The sequence below is a fragment of the Pongo abelii genome, chromosome 10 (genome assembly GCF_028885655.2).
Source record: "Pongo abelii isolate AG06213 chromosome 10, NHGRI_mPonAbe1-v2.0_pri, whole genome shotgun sequence".
Classification (NCBI taxonomy): Eukaryota; Metazoa; Chordata; class Mammalia; order Primates; family Hominidae; genus Pongo; species Pongo abelii.
Window position 1 is genome coordinate 48902751 of NC_071995.2, and position 21873 is coordinate 48924623.

The window sequence follows — 21873 nt, forward strand, 5'->3', positions numbered from 1 at the left end:
GCAGGTTTATTGCTGAATAATTTAACTGCAATGCTTTGGAAAGCCATAAACATTACTCACCTTGGTGGAGTTACATCCCAACAATTCCATTTAGATTACCTGCTGTGATATCCCCGTGACCACAATAGTGTGGGTGATGAGAGATATTCACTGCTAAAACCACTAAGTGTTAAAGAGACTGTTTCTAGGAATCATAGACAGGGGTTCCCAAAAGGACTCTGGAAATTATAAACAGAGTTCTAAAATGTATAAATCTAGGACACTCAGTAATGTCTTCATTCTCAGAAAGGCAACAACTATACTATCTATATAACCATATCAGCTGATTTACTATAAGGACTAAAATAACTTCTACAATTCCTTAGAAGCCACATGAAAAGGACAAATCAATAACAAGTATATATTTCAAGGTCATCTTACATTCTGTGGAATAACAACTAATATTGAGATGTTCCTACAAGCCATTTCCTCTAAGAAAAAGCTTTTTGTATCTTTCAGTTTATCTAAACTTGCAAACCAAAGACACATACCCATCCTTTGTCAGTGGGAATATAAAACCACACTCTCATCCTTTTGTCAGTAGCAATGTACAATGACATAAAACACTTTAGGAAAAGGTTTGGCAGTTTTTTATAAAATTAAACATGCAGCCAGGCACAGTGGCTCACGCCTGTAATCCCAGCAATTTGGGAGGCCAAGGCGGGCAGATCACCTGAGGTCTGGAGGTGGAAACCCGCCTGACCAACATGGCAAAACCCTGTCTCTACTAAAAACACAAAATTAGCTGGGAGTGGTGGCGCATGCCTGTAATCCCAGCTACTCGAGAGGCTGAGGAAGGAGAATTGCTTGAACCTGGGAGGTGGAGGTTGCAGTGAGCTGAGATGGTGCCATTGCACTCCAGCCTGGGCAACAAAAGCGAAACTCCATCTCAAAAAAAAAAAATTAATTAAAAAAATTAAATTAAATTAACCATGCATCTATTGACCCAGCAATTCCACTCACTGGTACTTATCCAAGAAAAATGAAAACATAAGTCCACCCAAGACTTGTTATAAATGTTCACAGCATAAAAGCAAAAACTAGGCCAGGTGTTCGCGCCTGTAATCCCAGTACTTCGGGAGGCCAAGGCGGGTGGATCACCTGAGGTCAGGAGTTTGAGACCAGCCTGGCCAACAGGGTGAAACCCCGTCTCTACCAAAAATACAAAAATTAGCTGGGTGTGGTGGCACATGCCTGTGGTCCCAGATACTTGGGAGGCTGAGGCAGGAGAATCACTTGACCTCAGGAGGCAGAGGTGCAGTGAGCTGAGATCGCGGCACTGCACTCCAGCCTGGGCAACAAAGCAAGACTCTGTCTCAAAAACAACAACAACAACAAAAAAAAACTGGAAAGAACCTAAATGTTCATGAGTAAGAGAACGGATGTACAAACCATGGTATATCCATACAATGGACTACTCAGTGAAACAAAGGAATGCAACACGGATGAATCTCACAGATATAATGCTCGACAAAAAAAGCTGGACACAAAGAATGCGTAATGCATGGTTCTGTCTATATGACAGTCTAAAACAGGCAGAGCCATAGAGAACAATGGTTTCCTGGTGGGGCAGGGGATGACTTGGAAGGTATATAAGGGAACTTTGTAGGGAGATAAAAATGTATTATACTATGATAGGTCTGCTACACAGTTGTAACTGTAACAGCTTATTTTTGCATCTCATTGTATATGAATTTTACCTTAAAAAAAATTATTGAGTAGAGGATGGGGAATAGGTAGAAGTAAAAATAATAAAACAGGGCTAGGTGTGGTGGCTCATGGCTGTAATTCCAGCACTTTGGGAGGCCAAGGCAGGTGGATCACTTGAGGCCAGGAGTTCAAGACCAGCCTGGCCAACATGGTGAAACCCCATCTCTACTATTAATAAAAATACAAAAATTAGATGGGTGTGGAGACACACATCTGTAATCCCTGCTATGTCGGAGGCTGAGGCACGAGAATCGCTTGAGCCAAGATTGTGCCACTGCACTCCAGCCTGGGCGACATAGCGAGATTGTGTCTCCAAAAAAAAAGGTAAAAAGAGTAGTAACATGTTAAAGCAAGGTGATGATGAGTACAAGAGGGTTCATCATATTATACTGTTTACTTTGTATATGTTTGAAATTTTCCACAGTAAAGTTTTTTTAAAATAAGAAAAAATATACATAGGCCACAGAGTACTTCTGGGTACAAAAGAAAAGGAAGAGGGTACATGAAATAAAAGAAACAATTAAGATTCCCTTGGCTAGGCACGGTATGGCTCATGCCTGTAATCCCAGCACTTTGGGAGGCCAAGGGGGGCAGATCACTTGAGGTCAGGAGTTTGAGACCAGCCTGGCTAGCATAGTAAAACCCCGTCTCCACTACAAGCACAAAAATTAGCCGGGCGCGTTGGTGCACGCCTAGTCCCAGCTACTTGGGAGGCTGAGGCAGGAGAATTGCTTGAACCTGGGAGGTGGAGGTTGCAGTGAGCCGAGATCGTACCACTGCACTGAAGCCCGGGAGACAGAGTGAGACTCCATCTCAAAAGAAAAAAAATATTCCCCCAAAAGATGAGAAGTCAGGAATCCAATGATTTTTTTTTTTTTTTTTTTGACAGTCTCGCTCTGTCTCCCAGGCTTGAGTGCAGTGGCACGATCTCGGCTCACTGCAACCTCCACCTCCCGGGTTCAAGTGATTCTCCTGCCTCAGACTCCCAAGTAGCTGGGACTACAGGCGCACGCCACCACACCCGGCAAACTTTTTTATTTTTAGTAGAGATGAGGTTTCACCATGTTGACCCGGCTGGTCTCAAACTCCTGACCTCAAGTGATCTGCCCGCCTCAGCCTCCCAAAGTGCTGTGATTATAGGCATGAACCACCACACCCAGCCCAGTGATTCTTGTTAACATTCCCCATGTTCAAAATGGAATACATTGAAATCTTTACCTATAATTTAAATAGTAAGCTTCTAAAGAGACAAAAATGCTTTTTTTTTTTAACCATTCACAGATGAAAAAGCAATTCTTTATATGTACCTATATCCCTCAACTATATACACATTTTCCCCAACACATCAGATTACAGGGTCACTACCTTCAGGCAAAGACACTATTGACAGAAAGTTGACTACACTCTTGTGAATTTTACAGACAATATTATAAATTGTTACTGGACAATAAAACAAGTAGCAAATGTTCTGATTATTGACTTCACACACAGGTATAATAAAAATTTACTGGCATGAACACTAAAAAACGGAGGGGTGGAAGAGAAGAAAATTTTTCTTTCTGTTGATGTCTGAATAACAATGTTATTATTTGAATCCAGAAAGACTAGATGCAAACCAGTTTTCATGAAACAGTTTTATTTTTTTTCTTTTCTTTTTTTTTTTTTTTGAGACAGAGTCTCCCTCTGTCACCCAGGCTGGAGTGCAGTGACACCATCTCGGCTCACTGCAACCTCTGCCTCCTGGGTTCAAGTGATTCTCCTGCCTCAGCTTCCCGGGTAGCTGGGATTACAGGCACCTGCTACCACGCTCAGCTAATTTTTATATATTTAGTAGAGACAGGGTTTCACCATGTTGGCCATGCTGGTCTCGAACTCCTCACCTCAGGTAATCTGCCCACCTCGGCCTCCCAAAGTGCTGGGATTACAGGTGTGAGCCACCATACCCGGCCTATGAAACAATTTTCTAATCGTTAAAAAATATTTCAAAGGCCAGAAACACAAAAGGCACTTTCTTTTGCTTAGGCTTTGCTCATATGAGTTAAGAGTGGAGAATGTTGAGGGAATCCTTCTTCCTGTCCATATTAATTTTTTTCCACATGAAACATATTATTGTTCCCTTGAGACTATTTACAACTGTAGAAACAGAGTTTTCTAAAAAATTACTCTGTTCTAGTTCTTTTATTTCTCAAGATCAGGAAGTTACCAGTGCTCTCATAACAAAAAGTATAGAAAATAAAGTAAAACACCACAAAACTTAACACAGTGTTAGCATTTCTAAGCCTTTACTGCCTTATCATTCTCAAATACATCACATCTGATGATTCCTTAAAAGATTAGTAAAGATTACCAGATTTCAAGGCAAACAGAATTTTGAAACACAGCAACAGTTCAACCTTTATGAATGTAGCGTGGTTATTTTTTCTTCTCAAGTATCATTACCAACCAAGGTTAATAAACAGCAACCATTCCTAGTCTTCTCAGGATCATGTGGCACTACACCTAACCCATGACTAAGCAAAGGACTGTCATCTGGGGCTGGAATTTTAAAACTGATTCTCAAAGTTACCCCTAAAATTAACTCAAAACAGTACAGCCAAACCAAATACACAAGACTGTATTTCCTCATCAAAGAGTTTAAGATCTATAAACCCCAAACATATTTCAATTATTCATATTCTTGCTACACCGCATTTCTTTTAGTCTGCTGCGGGAGCAAAAGTATCATTCAGTTCCACATTCCTAGAGACAGAGGTTAAAGGTCACTGTAAATATAATTCTAGGCCCCTATTTATACCAAAACAAAAACAAGTGCATCCAGAAAGAAACAATTTTGGAAATACAAAAGTCTGCTCTTCCTCAGAGGTGAGTTTAGAAAAGGAAAACCCAAGCCCATTCTGGTAGATTCTAAGTAGTTGCTGCCAATGTATAATTTAACATTTTATTATATTTTCTAATTGCTTTATGCATTTAATTCATTATTTTTATTTTTATTTTTTGTAGAAATGGAGGTCTTGCTATGTTGCCCAGAGTGGTCTCAAACTCCAAGCCTCAAGTAATCCTCCCACCTCTTCTCCCAAAGTGTTGGGATCACAGGCATGAGCCACTGTGCCTGGATTAATTCATTTCAATGAACCACAAGCTATTTGAAAAGAAGACTTCTCTTTCCTGTCCTTAGCAAATATTCACTGATATGATGTATACTTTTGTTTTGTGAAATAAAAATTATAGGAGGCCACTAAACTCCTATACTAGGCCCCAACAAGGCAGACTAAAAATAAAAATGGAGTCATTCACCTTAAGGTCTACATCGCTAAGCCTAAACTAAGCTATGTTATCTTCTAAGAAATCAGGAGAGAGAGAACACCTAATTTCCCGAACAGGACAGTTTAAATCTTCAAACAGCATGATAATGAAGTTCCCTCTGCTTTAATCCTCACACAAAAACAGTAGCCTGAAGTAACCTGATGTTAACCAACCAGCTACTTTTCTTTTTTTTCTCTTTTTTGAGGGAGTCTCACTCTGTCACCCAGGATGGGGTACAGTGGCGTGATCAAAGCTCACTGCTGCCTTCAATTCCTGGGTTCAAGGGATCCTCCAAGCCTCAGCCTCCCAAGGAGCTGGGACTACAGGTGTGCACCACCATGTCTGGCTAATTCTTAAATTTTTTGTAGAGATGGGGTCTCATCACGTTGCTCAGACTGGTCTTGAACTCCTGAGCTCAAGATCTTCTCTCTTAGCCTCCCAAAGTGCTAGAATTACAGGCATGAGCCACCTGGCCCAACAAATTGGTTATTTTTTTCTTTTCTTCTTTTTTTTTTTTTTTTTTAAGAGTTCTGAAGTGATTTTACTTTTATTTCCTTCACTTTAAGCCAATTATGAAATTTCAGTGATTTCTGGGGTGGGGGGGTAAGGCAGTGTTAAGAATCATTGGGGCTGTGGCTCAGTCAGCCTGCGGAGGTGCAGGCAGGGTAGGCCCTCATGGGGCAGCCGGAGGAGCGGACTGCCCCGCCGGCAGGTAGGTCATGTTCCGAGAGCGTGAGGGCTATTACGCAATGTCCTCCGTGGCTTCCAACTTGCACAGCTCAATCAGGCCGTCCCCCGAGGTGGCCAGTGAGTTGGCAATCAGCTCGGTTGCCTTGGAGTTGCCCTCAGCAGAGATCACGGCCGCCTTTTTCTGCTGCTCAGCCTTTTCCTTCACAAATCTGGCCCTCTCTGCTTCCTGCTGAGCCACCTGTTTGGCTTCCACTGCTTCTGTGAATTCCTTCCCAAAGGTCAGATATGTCAAGAACACGTCGTCCAGGATGAGCCCAAATGTGGCTGCTTGCTCTGTAAGGTCGTTGCTCACCTGCCTGGAGACCAGCTCTCTCTGAGTGATTACTTCTCCAGCATCAAAGCGAGCCACCACTAACTTGAGGATCTTGGTCATGATGTACGTCAGCACAGGCTCATCATAGTCCTCTCCGATGCTGGTGAAGATGTGAGGAAGCTGGCTAGCAACAGGCTGGAAGATGACGCGCAGTGTGATGTTGACATTCTGTAAATCTTTGCTACCAGTGATGACTGGTACATTACGTGGTGGAGAAAGGCAAAGATACCCATTTATTTCCTTCCTTCCTTCCTTCTTTCCTTCCTTCCTTCCTTCTTTCCTTCCTTCCTCCTTCCTTCCTTCCTTCCCAGTGTGATGCTGACATTCTGTAAATCTTTGCTACCAGTGATGACCGGTACATTACGTGGTGGAGAAAGGCAAAGATAATTGGTTTCTGTACCCATGGGATGAGAAAGTGAGTCCCCTACCACAATGTCCTGTCATTTTTGTCCTGGAATCAGTCAAAGATGACAGCTCTGTGCCCAACATCCACATTATATATAAGGCAGAGTTCACAGGCCTCCTGCAACAGCTAAGGCCAAGCCAAACTTACGTGGACTCAAACACTTTGGCTGCCACGTTTTCTTCTGTGGGACCCTCTCACACCTGCTTCCACTCTGACCTCCATATGAATCAATCAGTTATTTTTCTATTGTTCTGTCTCCCTCTCCCAGCCTTATAAGAAACTAAGTAACTATTGTTCTGTCTCCCTCTGGCAGCCTTATAAGAAACTAAGTAACTATTGTTCTGTCTCCCTCTCCCAGCCTTATAAGAAAAAGTAACTAATTGAAAAGTAACTAATATACTGTGTTCTTTGCTTCTGCTTTCTTTAGCCCTTCTGTCTAACCTCTTCTGCTCAGCTCACGGGAACAATTACTGTGTTTTACAGAATAATGTCTTGCTCAATTCCAGAATCACAAAGAAAGCCAATTGAGATCTTTTAAATTTGCTGTAATTCTGTCCTTTGACAGGTTGTTTGCATTCACCAGAATACTCAGCACTATATACACTATGATCATTTTGGAATTTTTGATCTTACCCTATCTCTGGTCAAAATATAAAGATATAGAAATCACAGGCTGGGCGTGGTGGCTCATGCCTGTAATCCCAGCACTTTGGGAGGCTGAGGTGGGCGGATCATGAGGTCAGCAGATCAAGACCATCCTGGCCAACATGGTGAAACCCCGCCTCTACTAAAAATGCAAAAACTGGCCAGACACGGTGGCTCACGCCTGTAATCCCAGCACTTTGGGAGGCTGAGGCGGGTGGATCACGAGGTCAGGAGATCGAGACCATCCTGGCTAACATGGTGAAACCCCGTCTCTACTAAAAAAGACAACAAAAATTAGCCGGGCGTGGTGTTGGGCGCCTGTAGTCCCAGCTACTCGGGAAGCTGAGGCAGGAGAATGGCGTGAACCCGGGAGGCGGAGCTTGTACTGAGCCGAGATTGTGCTACTGCACTCCAGCCTGGGCGACAGAGCGAGACTCTGTCTCAAAAAAAAAAAAAAAAAAAAAAAAAAGAAAGAAAAGATATAGAAATCATACCTGTTAAAAGGATAAGTTGAGTGTATGTTAAAAATGTACACCTCTAAATGGAAATCCACACCTGAGCATGGAGGCATAGCAGAAAGCAATTGAGTGAAAGTAAGAGGAACAGAAGCAATATCAGGAGTGATCTTTCTTAAATGTAACTAGGATTCCACAAAGAGCTGCTTCATGGTCCCCTGAGGTATAAATTACCCTTTTGAGAAAAGGCAGCCCTGAATGGTCTCTACTAATTCATAACTGTGGTTTAGCTTTCTTCCTTCAGGCCTACCACCTGTTCGAGATGCTCTGTTCTAGAAAGAGCCTAGAAAAGGGAGAAGGAGAGGGTTGAAGAGTGTTACCTTGAGTAAGAAAGGCAGTAGATAGCATCTAAGGAACTTAGAAACTAACTTGGGACAATAAGATGTCATGAACTTCAACTTTCCTATTTGTAACCCTCATTTAGCCTCCACTAAATGAGAATAAGGCATTTGAAACAAAAGCATGCTAACATCCCTATGTTAGCTACAGCATGAAAGGGCAACAGCTGAAGAGACTACACTCTACTCTGAGGCCAGCTTCAAAAGAAAAAAAATCTCCAGCAAACAATTGGCCATAACAACTTTAAGAAAATAGATTGATTTTCTGGGATTTGTGGGAAGGATGTAAGGTCAGATCAGGGAGAAGACCTGGCAAGAAGAGATGGCCCTGTGGTTTTACCATAAAGCCAGTGATGATAAAAGATTTCTGCTACTGAAAAATCTCATTCAACTAAAAAGCAGCATATATGATTTTTAAAATTTGCCTCGCTAATTATTCTATCATCCAGAAGGGAGAAAAAATGAGTAGAATTATAATTTGGAACCTAATCTGAATAAGAAGAAATTGATCAGAAAAGAAGTAGCGGATGCCTCAAAAGAAAACAACCAAGACAGATAGGCAGGCAGAAGGGCAAGGGGCACAGCCAGATGTAGCAACTAGACTCTGAAAACAGTCTTCAACCAAACCTAAGGCTGAGGTGCTAAAGATAGGACCTAAGTCTGAGGTGCTAAAAGGGAAGACAACAGGATTGAGGTTCTCAAAAATGAAATTCTGGCAATCTCACATTATTTAACATAGAGGGGGAAAAAAGAGGGGGCTTATCTAAAGAGACTAGCTGGAAAGCTCACCAATCAACTCAGAATTAGACAGACATACACAATATATATAAAAAGAAAGAAACTATTTTTAAAAATTGCACTGATGTGTCATCAAGAAGGAAACTGAAGCTGAAGCCCAGAATGTGCTGAGACTTGCAAAAAAGGTAAGGAAGGCACAGGCCCACTCTTTGATGTAAAAGGCATATTACTAATTAATATAAAGCAGAGACAGAACATCTCAATTCCTGTTTTTCTTCTACCTTTTCTGTCAAGAAAAATCATCTTGAAAGTAGAAAGAAAAGAAGAAATATTAGGAAAAGTGGATTAGTGACCAAGATAAATAAGGAGACTGTCAAAGGGTGCCTATCTCTCTAAATGAATAAAAAATTCCTGGATGAATTCTACACCAGAGAACTTGAAGAATCTGCAGATGAGACCCATGAGTGACACTTTGGAAACCCAGACAAATCTCATGATTCTAATAATCCCAAATATCACATTAGCTTTGTGTGTCTGCAGAAGCAATTTTCTTTTCTTTTCTTTTTTTTTTTTGAGACGGAGTTTCACTGTTGTCCAGGAGGGAGTGCAGTGGTGCGATCTCGGCTCACCGCAACCTCTGCCTCCTGGGTTCAAGCAATTCTCCTGCCTCAGCCTCCTGAGTAGCTGGGATTACATGTGCGCACCACCATGCCCAGCTAATTTTTGTATTTTAGTAGAGATGGGGTTTCACCATGTTGGCCAGGCTGGTCTCGAACTCCTGACCTCAAGTGATCCACCCAACTCAGCCTCCCAAAGTGCTGGAATTACAGGCGTGAGCTACCATGCCCAGCCTGCAGAAACAATTTTCAAAAAGAAGGGAGAATATATTCCCCGTACCTTATACCAGAGTTGATGTGACGTGTAGCACAAGCAAGACTGAAGAATAGGTTACTAAAAGAATAGTTCATTAAAAAAACTAGTATCAGGAACATCTAGAAACCATAACCAAACTCCATTTTCCTTTTTTTATATGGTTAGGCCAGCAAATGCTAGAGGCATAAATATAGTATCTGGATTTCAGCAAGGCATAAAATAAAGTCTCTCTTGATATCACTGTGCAAGGTGAAAAAATATGAATTTTTAAACTTAAAAGTTAAGTGGCTTCACAGACAACTATACAACTGTACCTAAAGATTGCAGATAAATCTGGAAGAAGGCTCAGTAGTATGCAACAGGGGCCCAGAGCAACCTGTCCTTTGTAACATTTTTTATAAATGACTTGGATGAGAATATGGAAAGGAGGACGATCAAATGTGCAAATGACAGGTATCTGGGATGGGAAAGTAAATACCCTGTATGACATAATCAACTTTTTAAGTAATTCTAAGTGGCTGGAACAGGAGGCTAAATTTAAGGGGATCATATTTAATAAGGATAAATATAAAGTCATAAGCTTAGAACAAAAAAATCAACAATAACAACAAAATGGCACAAGACAGTGAGAAACAACTAGGCTTTTAAAAAAGTCTATTTCAAAGAGACAAACAGTGTGTTACAGCTGCCAAAATCACTGATATCAGGTTTCATTAAAAACAAAGTCTGAATGAAGAAAATGTCATTCTCTATGCAAATCAGACTACATTTGAATATACTTAGTTCTGAGTGTACAAATTTGAGAGGACTTAAAAAATCTAAGGAGAGTCCAGGCCCGGTAGCTCATGCCTGTAATCCCAGCACTTTGGGAGGCTGAGGTGGGCGGATCACGAGGTCAGGAGTTCGAGACCAGCCTGGCCAACATGGTGAAACCCCATCTCTACTAAAAATACAAAAAATTAGCTGGTGATTGTGGCAGGCGCCTGTAATCCCAGCTACTCGGGAGGCTCAGGCAGGAGAATCTCTTGAACCCGGGAGGTGGAGGTTGCAGTGAGCCGAGATCGTGCCACTGCACTCCAGCTCAGGCGACAGTGAAAGACTCCATCTCAAAAAAAAAAAATCTAAGGAGAGAGATAAGAGTAAGTGAGGTGACCTAAAGTCATGTCACATGTAGAGTAACTGAAGGGAAAGAGGATCGCTGAAGCAAAGAAGTCTTTTTAGTTCTGTTCTGTAAAGAGATTTAAATAGCTCAGGGTTGGATGAGTTGACCTCTTTAAAAGGGCCTCCCAATCAGTTCTATGATTTTAGTATTCTAAAAAGACTAAATGTTGTGAGACTGTTCGGGTATTAGAAGCTGCACTGCAAGGAAAATGGGCACTGGGAGTCTTTTTGGCAGGATAAAAATGTTCTAAAACTGGGGAAAAAAAAAAAAAAAAGCAGCAGCTTCATTGGGGCCAGGCACAGTGGCTCACACCTATAATCCCAGCAATTTGGGAGGCTGAGGCAGGAGGACTGCTTGAGACCAGTAGTTTGAGACCAGCATGGGTAAAAAATAAGACCCCATCTCTACAAAAAAAATTGTTAAATTAGCTGGGCATGGTTCTGTGCATCTGTAATCCCAGTTAATTGGGAGGCTGAGGTAGGAGGATTGCTTGAGCCTGAAGGTCACAGTGAGCCATGACTGTGCCACTGCACTCCAGCCTGGGCAACAGAATGAGACCCCATCACAAAAAACCTACAAACACAAAAATAACATTAAAAAAAGAAGCTGTTGGCCGGGCGCAGTGGCTCACACCTGTAATCCCAGGACTTTGGGAGAATGAGGCGGGTGGATCACCTGAGGTCAGGAGTTCAAGTCCAGCCTGGCCAACATGGTGAAACCCTGTCTCTACTAAAAATACAAAAATTAGCTGGGCATAGTGGTGTGCGTCTGTGATCTCAGCTACTCAGGAGGCTGAGGCAGGAGAATCGCTTGAACCTGGGAGGCAGAGGCTGCAGCGAGCCAAGATCATGCTACTACATTCCAGCCTGGGTGACAGAACAAGACTCCGTATCAAAAAAAAAGAAGCTGCATTGGACTGTGTTTAGGGATCCTATTTATTCTTAGAAAATGCTAACTGGCATATAGTGTCCTCTGATAGGAAATATCACCAGTTCACTGCTATTACAAAGTCCAAAGCATATTCTCCATCTGCTATAGAAGGCAGAGCCAAATGATAACTATAAAAGCCTATATACTGGCTAAACTAACTGGCTAGAAATCTGTCTGTACTTAAAAAAAAAAAAACTGGCCAGGCACGATGGCTCACGCCTGTATTCCTAGTACTTTGGGAGGCCGAGGCAGGTGAATCACCTGAGGTCAGGAGTTTAAGACCAGCCTGGCCAACATGGCGAAACCCCATCTCTACTGAAAATATAAAAACTAGCTGGGCATGGTGGCAGGTGCCTGTAATCCCAGCTACTCGAGAGGCTGAGGCAGGAGAATCATTTGAACCCTGGGAGGCAGGGGTTGCAGTGAGCCGAGATCGCGCCGCTGCATTCCAGCCTGGGTGATAGAGTGAGACTCCATCTCAAAAAAAAAAAAAAATTATTTGTACATTTGTGTACTTGCCATGACAAAACAAGGACTAGACACAGGCTGGGCGCAGTGGCTCATGCCTGTAATCCCAGCACTTTGAGAGGCCGAGGCGGGCAGATCACGAGGTGAGGAGATCAAGACCATCCTGGCCAACACGGTGAAACCCCGTCTCTACTAAAAAAAAATATAAAAAATTAGCTGGGCATGGTGGCGGGCGCCTGTAGTCCCAGCTACTAGGGAGACTGAGGCAGGAGAATGGCGTGAACCCGGGAGGCGGAGCTTGCAGTGAGCTGAGATCGCGCCACTGCACTCCAGCCCGGGGGACAGAGCAAGACTCTGTTTCAAAAAAAAAAAAACAAGGACTAGACAAATTGACAAATTATAATAAAGGTATAGATAACATCTAAGGCATACTAAATCTTCTATATACCAAATGTAACAGGCCCATCGGTATAGTTTTTTTCTATCACAAACAATTCCTAAAAATGGTATTCTTGGTTGAAGTTAAGATATAAAAGGTTTTCAGTTCTCAGAGAATGTCTACATCTTATGAACATCTACTTGGCCAAAGATGAACTATGCTCTCAGTATAATGAATGATACTCTTAGATCTTCTAAACTGTCTATGAACAAGCTGAGTAAAGTATGTATTTTCTGAAATACCGATAACTCCCTTTAAAAATAATTTTTTTCACTCAAGGTGGCCTTGAATAACTCCTCTTTTGAAAAGAAAACTTTAGTCATTCAAAGATTTATTACCTACTAATACCAGCTACTATTCTAAGTTTGAAAAACCACACACTGATTTTTAAAAATAAAATTATTTTATTTTCCTTCTTTCCTCTCCTTTTTCTGTTCTTTTGGTCTTCAGTGTTTCAGCAGCAGTAAATAATTGGTATATCTTTTTAAGTTCTTACTACTTATTTAAACACAAAGTTTATGACATCATCTATTCTCTATTTTGTACTCACTTCTCCCTAATGAATTTACAACTAAGTTCTTTTTCATTTATGCCTAACTTTCAGCTAAAAACACTTGCTAGATAGTTCCTATCTAACTGTAATAGAACAAATGCTAAAATAGAGGAACAACTGGTTGTGGGGGAAATGAATATAAATGAAGCCTAAATAATCCAAATGTAGTCTTAAGTTTTAAACATCACAAAAACCACCCGAGATTTCATCACTAGGCTGCTAAATGTGCCTTTGGCAGCTAATCTCCAAAGATGGTCTCAGATGACCACAGTTCTTTGTATTCACACCCTTTCGCAGCACTCCTTCCACACTGGATCTGGGCTGGTAACTTGCTTTAACAACAAGAATGTGAAAGAATTAGCAGTGTGCAAGTTCTGGTTTAGGGATTAGTCTTTTTTTTTTTTTTTTTTTTTTAGACAGAGTCTCGCTTTATCGCCCAGGCTAGAGTACAGTGGTGCCATCTCGGCCCACTGCAACCTCCATCTCCTGGGTTCAAGTGATTCTCCTGCTTCAGTCTCCCGAGTAGCTGGGATTACAGGCATGTACCACCATGTCCGGCTAATTTTTTGTATTTTTAGTAGAGATGGGGGTTTCACCATGCTGGCCAGGCTGGTCTCGAACTCCTGACCTCGTGATCCACCTGCCTCTGCCTCCCAAAGTGCTGGGATTACAGGCATGAGCCACCGTGCCTGGCCGGGTCTAGTCTTTAAGAAGGATTGCTAGCTTTTACCTTTGCACTTTTGGGAACCCTGAACTGCTAGTAAGAAGTCTGGCTACTCTGTTGAAGCAACCACATGGAGTGGCTCAGTGGAGAGGGGGAGACCCTGAGACTACATGGAAAGAGAGTGAGCTCCAGCCAACCCAGTGTCCCAGCAGAGCCCAGCATCAAACATGTAAGTGAGCCATCTTGAATGTCCCAGCCTAGGCCTCAGAATGACTGCAGCCTCAGCCTGCTGATACTACATGAAGGAGAACTGCACCGTCAATCCAGAGATTGATGAGATGTCATTGTTGTTTGAGCCACTAAGTTTTTGTGCGTGGTTTGTTATGCAATAAGATAACAAAGCTTCTAAAAAATTTCTTTGTTCTAAAACAAAACTTAATAGTAATGGTGAATATGCAAAGGAAAATATTAAGTCAACCTTACTTAGAACAGTTCTACTAAAAAAAAAAAAAAAAAAAAGGTACATTCCAAAAGCCACTGTATGACATTTAAGAAAAAATAACAAAGCACCAAAACCACCTCAGATTACAATATAACTCATCTGAACTTAAATACCTTTTAAAATAAGTTAATGCTATAAAACCTTGAACTACACTGCCAATAAAATATAACTATTTTCACTCTCTCTCTTTTTTTTTTTGAGACAGTCTTGCTCTGTTGCTCAGGTGGGGTACAGTGGCGCAATCACCACTCACTATAGCCTCAGCCTCTTGGGCTCAAGCCATCCTCCCACCTCAGCCTCCCAAAAAGCTGGAACTACAGGTGTGTGCCACCATGCCCAGCTAATTTTTGTATTTTTTTGTAGAGACGAGGCTTTGTGATGCTGCCCAGACTGAGACTGGTCTCAAATTCCTGGGCTCAGGCAATCTGCTGCCTTAGCCCCACAAAGTGCTGGGATTACAGGCGTGAGTCATCATGCCCGGCCTTTGTTTTCACTCTTTGGGTAAAGAAACAGTGTTGGCTGGACACAGTGGCTCATGCCTGTAATCCCAGCACTTTGGGAGGCTGAGGCGGGCAGATCACTTGAGGTCAGGAGTTTGAGACCAGCCTGGCCAACACGGTAAAACCCTGTCTCTACTAAAAATACAAAAGTTAGCCAGGTGTGGTGGCAGGTGCCTGTAGTCCCCGTTACTTGTGAGGTTGAGGCACGAGAATCACTTGAACTCGGGAGATGGAGGTTGCAGTGACCTGTGATTGCACCACTGCACTCCAGCCTAGGCGACAGGGCGAGACCCTGTCTCAAAAAAAAAAAAAGAAAGAAAGAAAGAAAGAAACAGTGTTAAAGAATTTGAACAATATGGCCAGATCCAAAAATTAAGCAACTGGATAAGAAAACAAACAAAAATGTATAAGAAACAGAGAAAAAAGGAGAAAATAAATGTGTGTAACAATCAGTGTAGCCCCATTAAAGGAATGATGGGATGACTATCTTCCTTCCTCCATCTTGTCACATATTCTTTAGTTTTGTGGTTTTCAACATCTTGAAATACCATTTGTATTAGGTAAGCCATTTTATATTCAGACCCAGTACACACGTACATATGTTTGTGCGTCTACAGAACTGAAAAGTTTCACAAAACAATACTTACTAATTTTGTTTTTTTTTCTTTTTTTCTTTTTTGAGACAAGGTCTGGCTCTATTGCCCAGGCTGGAGTCTGGTGGTGCGATCTTGGCTGACTGCAACCTTCACCTCCCGGGCTGAAGCCATTCTCCCACCTCAGCCTCCTGAGTAGCTGGGACTACAGGCATGCACCACCATGCCCACCTATTTTTTTTGTATTCTTAGTAGAAATGGGATCTCACCATGTTGCCCACGCTCGTCTGAAACTTATGAGCTCAAGCAATCCGCCAGCCTCAGCCTCCCAAACTCCTGGAATTATAGGCATGAGCCACTCCGCCTGGCCTTGGTATTTTCTATTTGACTTCATTTTAAATTTTTACTACAACCTGAAGTTTGGAAAAAATACTGCTCTAGTCTTTTGTGTCCCTTAGAACTTTGTACCAAATTAAATCAAGTTTATTTACACTTCCTTTAACAGTATTTTTAAAACAAACATAATAAAAGACAAGTCTAAAAGATCATACTGTAATTCAGCTACTTAAATACAGGAATAATATCTACCTAAATAGATAATCAAACAAACACAGGTTGGGCACTGTGCCTCATGCCTATAATCCCAGCACTTGGGAGGCCAAGGCAGGAGGATCACTTGAGCCCTGGGGTTCAAAACCAGCCTGGGCAACATAGTGGGACCTTGTCTCTAAAAAAAATTTTTAAAAATTAGCCAGGCGTAGTGGCGTGCACCTGTAGTCCCAGCTACTCAGGAGGCTGAGGTGGGAGGATCACTTGAGCCCTGGAGGTTGAGGCTGCAGTGAGCCGTGACTGTGCAGTGAGACTCTGTCTCAAAAAGAAAAAAAAAACAACAACCTACAATTCAGGGCCGGGCGTAGTGGCTCACACCTGTAATCCCAGCACTTTGGGAGGCCGAGGCAGGCGGATCACTTGAGGCCAGGAGTTCGAGACCAGCCTGACCAACATAGTGAAACCCCATCTCTACTAAAAATAGAAAAATTAGCCAGGGGTTGTGGTGGGCACCTGTAGTCCCAGCTACTCGGGAGGCTGAAGCAGGAGAACTGCTTGAACCTGGGAGGCAGAGGCTGCAGTGAGCTAAGATTGTGCCACTCCACTCCAGCCTGGGCAACAGAGCGAGACTGTCACACACACACACACACAAAAACAACTATGATCAGATCCTGCTTTTCAAGTCAGAAAGTATTTAGAAATAAGACAGTTTTCAAGTCATCTTCTGCTGTATTTGTATATTATATTACTAAATTCAAGTCAGGTCTGTATGAAAGGCATATAAATAGCAGTGGCCCTCAATCTTAGCAGCTGCACATTAGAATCACCTGGGGAGCTTTAAAAAATCCCTTCCAGGCCATATCCCATGTCAACTAAATCCAAATGGGGAGGAGGGATTGGTGAGCTTAATTACTCAGTGCTATGTATTAATAAACTAAGATAATGAATGGGTTTGATCTCTATGTCATCTAGGATGACCATCTTTTTATATCAAGACTTGACTTTACAGAGGTCCTCAGTGAGCTATCTTGAAACATTACCACAAAGGGTGAGGGGATTTGTTCAGGTCTACACATACTCATCACCACTACTGGGGTAAAAACACTCAGTCTGACACTGTCTCAGTAAATCCCTTCAAAACGTTTTTTTCTTTTTTGAATTCATCAAATAGTCTTTGAGCACTTGCTATGTTCTAGGCCCTGTTTTAGGTGGCAGGAATATAGCAATAAACAAGTTAAAAAAGTTTCCCTAGCTGGGCACGGTGGCTCATGCCTGTAATCTCAACACTTTGGGAGGCCCAGGTGGGCGGATCACGTGGTCAGGAGTTCAAGACCAGCCTGGCCAACAGAGTGAAACCCCATCTCTACTAAAAATACAAAAAAAAATTAGCCAGGTGTGGCGGCAGGTGCCTGTAGTCCCAGCTACTCAGGAAGCTAAGGCAGGAGAACCTCTTGAACCTGGGAGGTGGAGGTTGCAGTGAGCTGAGATCGCGCCATTGCACTCCAGCCCAGACAACAGTGCGAGACTCTAAAAAAAAGAAAAAGAAAAAGAAGGTTCCCTGACAGAGCATAACATCACTGTCATCTAAATTTCTATCTCTTCACAGCAATACCACACTAAATTATTCTGCAAACCCCTCATGTTTTCTTCCTCTCCAGTTCACTGTCTTTACAGTATTACTGATAATAAAAGAAGCAGTATTACTAATAATAAAAGAATTATTTTAAAATATATAGTAAAAATGATGTAACTTGAAAGGGCCTAGTATGTTTATAGTATGTTTTATGCAACTGCCCTGAGTAGCTTACCTCTATTCCCCTCCAGTTTCAAAGCAGGAACATGGAAACACAAGTGAGCAGTAGATAAAAACTACACCATAGGCTGGGCACAGTGGTTCATGCCTATAATCCCAGCACTTTGGGAGGCCAAGGCAAGTCGATCACTTGAGGTCAGGAGTTTGAAACTAGCCTAGCTAACGTGGTGAAACTCCATCTCTACCAAAAGTATAAAAAATAATTAGCCGGCATGGTGGCACGCGCCTGTAGCCCGTAGTCTCAGCTAGTTGAGAGGCTGAGGCAGGAGAATTGCTTGAACCCGGGAGAGGAGGTTGCAGTGAGCAGACACTGTGCCACTGCACTGCATCTCAGCCTGGACGACAGAGGAGACTCTGTCTCAAAAACAAACAGCAACAAAAAAACTACACCATATCTGGATTTTATGCTGTCCCTGAGAGAGATACCTGTCATTTGATAGTCTTTCTCTGGGAATACTGGTTCTAGAACTGTTTCCCAGATGTCAAAACTGGGCTTAATGTTCTTTAAGCACTTTAAGAAGTGCTTCTGGAGTACAAATCTTTCTATTTCTTCAGCATTATTATGAGATCAGTTTAGACCATTTGCGAGATACCAGATGTACATTTCATTATGTACATCTCAAAGTTTACCAAAAAAATGGAGCTGATTTCCCTTTTTTTGCCTCAAGTCTTTCAGTCTCTCGCATTTCTACTCTGCTGAATTATTTGCCAACTACCAATTATTTATACCTACCAGAAATGTGCTTTTATTTTCCTTTAGCTTATTAAGTCACTAAACACATCTAATTTTTGCTAACCTTATTTATTTTTGAAGCTGAAAAGTATCTGTGTCAGATACAAATTTACTTCCAGGGAGCTTGTAAGATATTAAAAGTTTAATCAAGGAAATCTCAATCAGCAAAGCCCTACCTCAGGAGATTTACCAGATATAGGCCTACATTCTTAGTTTTTTTCCATACATTACAGGATTAGCATTTACCAGCCTACAAATCTCATTAAAACACTGCTAATTGAAAACATCACCTGTGGCATCATTAGTACTAGGCTCTTTTATTAAATTTCTGAAATCACTGACTCTTTCCAGTTAGGCAAAAAATGGCAACTCACAGCAATATTCATAGGCCATATTTTGAAGGGAATCTGACTATTTTGATATAGAAAATAGAACTCCCATTTCAGTATTCAAAGATCAAATGTATATCATCATAGTATGGCATAACTGGGAAAACACCAACAGTTTTTGTTTTGTTTTGTTTTCTTGTGACTAAGGGAATCCACACTTAGCCCTTTATAGTGCTGAGCCTCAAAGCTTCTTTTCCGATCCAAAATGTCTACCAGCTCATGCTTTTCTTCCCCCTTGCAGTTAGGTTTCCATCTTCACTGGTGAGCATCACTACTACCTCTCTATACTTGAGAGTTCTTATGTCTTGCTCATCCTGTACTCCCTACCATGCCTGGCTTCAAAGTAGGACAATCTCTCTAGTCCCTCATTCCTCCCCATACTGAAAGGCAAGCACAGACACTTTTCTGTGTATTTATTTATTTTCTATTTTTCTGTGTGTGTGTGTGTTTTGTTTGTTTTTTGAGATGGAGTAGCACTCTGTCGCCCAGGCTGTAGTGCAGTGGTGCTATCTCAGCTCACTACAACCTACGCCTTCCACGTTCAAGTGATTCTCCCGCCTCAGCCTGCCAAGTAGCTGGGATTACAGGCGCACTCCTATAATCCCATGTAAACCATGCCTGGCTAATTTTTTATTTTTAGTAGAGATGGGGTTTCACCACATTGGCCAAGCTGGTCTCAAACTCCTGGCCTTAAGTGATCCAACCGCCTCGGCCTCCCAAAGTGTTGGGATTACAGGTGTGAGCCACTGTGCCTGGCCTAGTTTTCTGTGTTTTAAGGCTTTAATTGCTGATGACTTTCAGGAAAATCCTGAAAATACCAGAATAGTTAGTCCTATGAAATGGTAAATAGGCTCTAACCATCTCTTCTCTTTTATGCTGAAAGTGATAGGACTTATGAACATTTCTCCTCCTTCAGACCACATTTCTTTTTTCTTTTGAGACCAAGTTTTGCTCTTGTTGCCCAGGCTGGAGTGCAACGGTGAGAGGCTGGAGTGCAATGGCGTGATCTTGGCTCACCACAACCTCCGCCTCCTGGGTTCAAGCGATTCTCCTGCCTCAGCCTCCTGAGTAGCTGGGATTACAGGTGTGCGCCACCACACCTGGCTAACTTTCTGTTTTCACTAGAGACGGGGTTTCTCCACGTTGGTAAGGCTGGTCTCGAACTCCCAACCTCAGGTGATCCACCAGCCTTGGCCTCCCAAAGTGCTGGGATTACAGGTGTGAGCCACCGTGCCCAGCCAGACCACATTTCTGATGAAGGAAGGCCTTTTCTTCTAAAATGGCCAGCAAATTCCCTAGAGATGTAACCAGTTAGACCTGATGATGCAATAAAAGCAGAAATGTTATTTGCCCCTTGTCTTTTATAGATAGAGAGTAAATTTGTTATTTCTAAGGATATGCAGAGCAGAAGACACCCAGTTTACTAAGCTTCAACCCTCCTCAGGCATGATAACTAGCTTTTTATCATTATCCTCCAATCTGCAGCCAGAGTAAATTTTTAAAAATGTAAATCTAGAAATGTCCCTTCTCTGTTAATAAAGCTTCAGTGGTTTCCCAATGCAGTCATGATACCGTGCTAACTCTTCAACATGGTTCCCAAAACCCTTCAAAACTGGGCCCAGTTTACCTTTTCAGTCTCATCTCTCACCATACTTCCCATCTCTCTTTTCCCTTTATCTACATATGTATAGTGAGACGGCGTCTTGCTCTGTTGCCCAGGCTGGAGAGCAGTGGCGTGATCATAGCTCACTGCAAGCCTCAAACTCCTGGGCCCAATCAATCCTCCCACCTCAGCCTCAGCCTCCCAAGTAGCTAGGACTATAGGCACACACCACCACGCCTGGCTCATCTTTTAATTTTTTGTACAGACAGGGCCTCACTATGTTGCCCAGACTGGTGTTGAACTCCTGGCCTCTCCGGATCCTCCTGCCTCAGCCTCCTAAAGTGCTGACATTACAGACAGGAGACACTGCACCTGGCCTCTCTGCCCTTTTTAAAAGATTCAGCAGACAAACTGCAGTTCCTTCCCTTGCCCCCAGGCCTTGGGGTCCATCTGCTCTGTTCTACCTCAACTCAATTGCTATGATTCATTTTTTGCACATAAATTTCCATCTAATTCATACAATAATGCTGTGAGGTAGGAGGAACTGTCTCCTCCTCACCATGTTCCAACTGAAGGAACCGAGGCTACCGTAATTAGAAATGTTAAATGATGTGCCCAAGGTTACACAGCTATTAAATACTGGATTTACAAATGAGTTTATTCATTCATTCAATATATACATTACGAACACTGATATGCCTGGAACTATTTCAGGCAGTAGGGAAATAGTAAGCAAATAAACCATTTTATCCAAGTTTTATCCTTGTTTATCAACACTCAATGCCTCATATTAAGTAGCAACTGTTCAAAACATTCCTGAGGGGAAAAATATATAATCAAAAGCTCCCACTTAGTGCTCCAAAGATATTTCTAAAGGTGTTGCACTCTAACACTTATGCATGGATATTTGCACAACTCATACTAATGAAATGATAGTATCGATTAACTATGATTTCACTAAAAGAACCTGAAAAGGACTCAAAGGCCAGGCATGGTGACTCCCATTTATAATCCCAATACTTTGGGAGGCTGAGGCGGAGGATCACTTGAGCCCAGGAATTCAACACCAGCCTGAGTAATATAGTGAGACTCTGTCTTTCTTCCTTTTTTCTTCCTTCCTTCTTTTCTATCTTTCTTTTCTTTTCTTTTTTTTTTTTTTTTTTGGTAGAGGTGGGGTCTCAAAATGTTGCCCAGGCTAGTCTCAAAATCCTGGGCCAAGTGATCCTCCCACCTCAGCCTCCCAAAGTGCTGGGATTATAGGCGCGAGCCACTGCACCTAGGCCCTCCCTTCTTTCCTTCATTTTTTAGAGACAGGGTCTCACACTGTCACCCAGGCTGGAGTGTA

At 42.2% G+C, this 21873-nt stretch overlaps 2 protein-coding genes across 15 annotated transcripts in view; both read right to left on the reverse strand.

The window, feature by feature from the left end:
• Positions 1-21873, reverse strand: part of TFCP2 (transcription factor CP2) — a 79846-nt gene that overhangs the window by 25058 nt on the left and 32915 nt on the right. The gene's annotated exons all lie outside the window — the stretch shown is intronic.
• Positions 5534-7601, reverse strand: LOC103892039 (prohibitin 1-like). Its single transcript, XM_063711784.1, has 2 exons — positions 6439-7601; positions 5534-6283 (listed from the first exon to the last, which is right to left on the reverse strand). Exons 1-2 carry the CDS (start codon positions 6517-6519, stop codon positions 5795-5797), a joined length of 570 nt encoding a protein of 189 aa, XP_063567854.1. The 5' UTR covers positions 6520-7601; the 3' UTR covers positions 5534-5794.

Excerpts from the sequence above, each read along its gene's own strand:
- LOC103892039 (XM_063711784.1), bottom strand. The coding sequence starts at position 6,519 with ATGGGTACAGAAACCAATTATCTTTGCCTTTCTCCACCACGTAATGTA. Across the intron at positions 6,284-6,438 it reads GTAGCAAAGATTTACAGAAT|AATGTCAACATCACACTGCG; the intron begins GTCAGCATCACA and ends AAAGATTTACAG.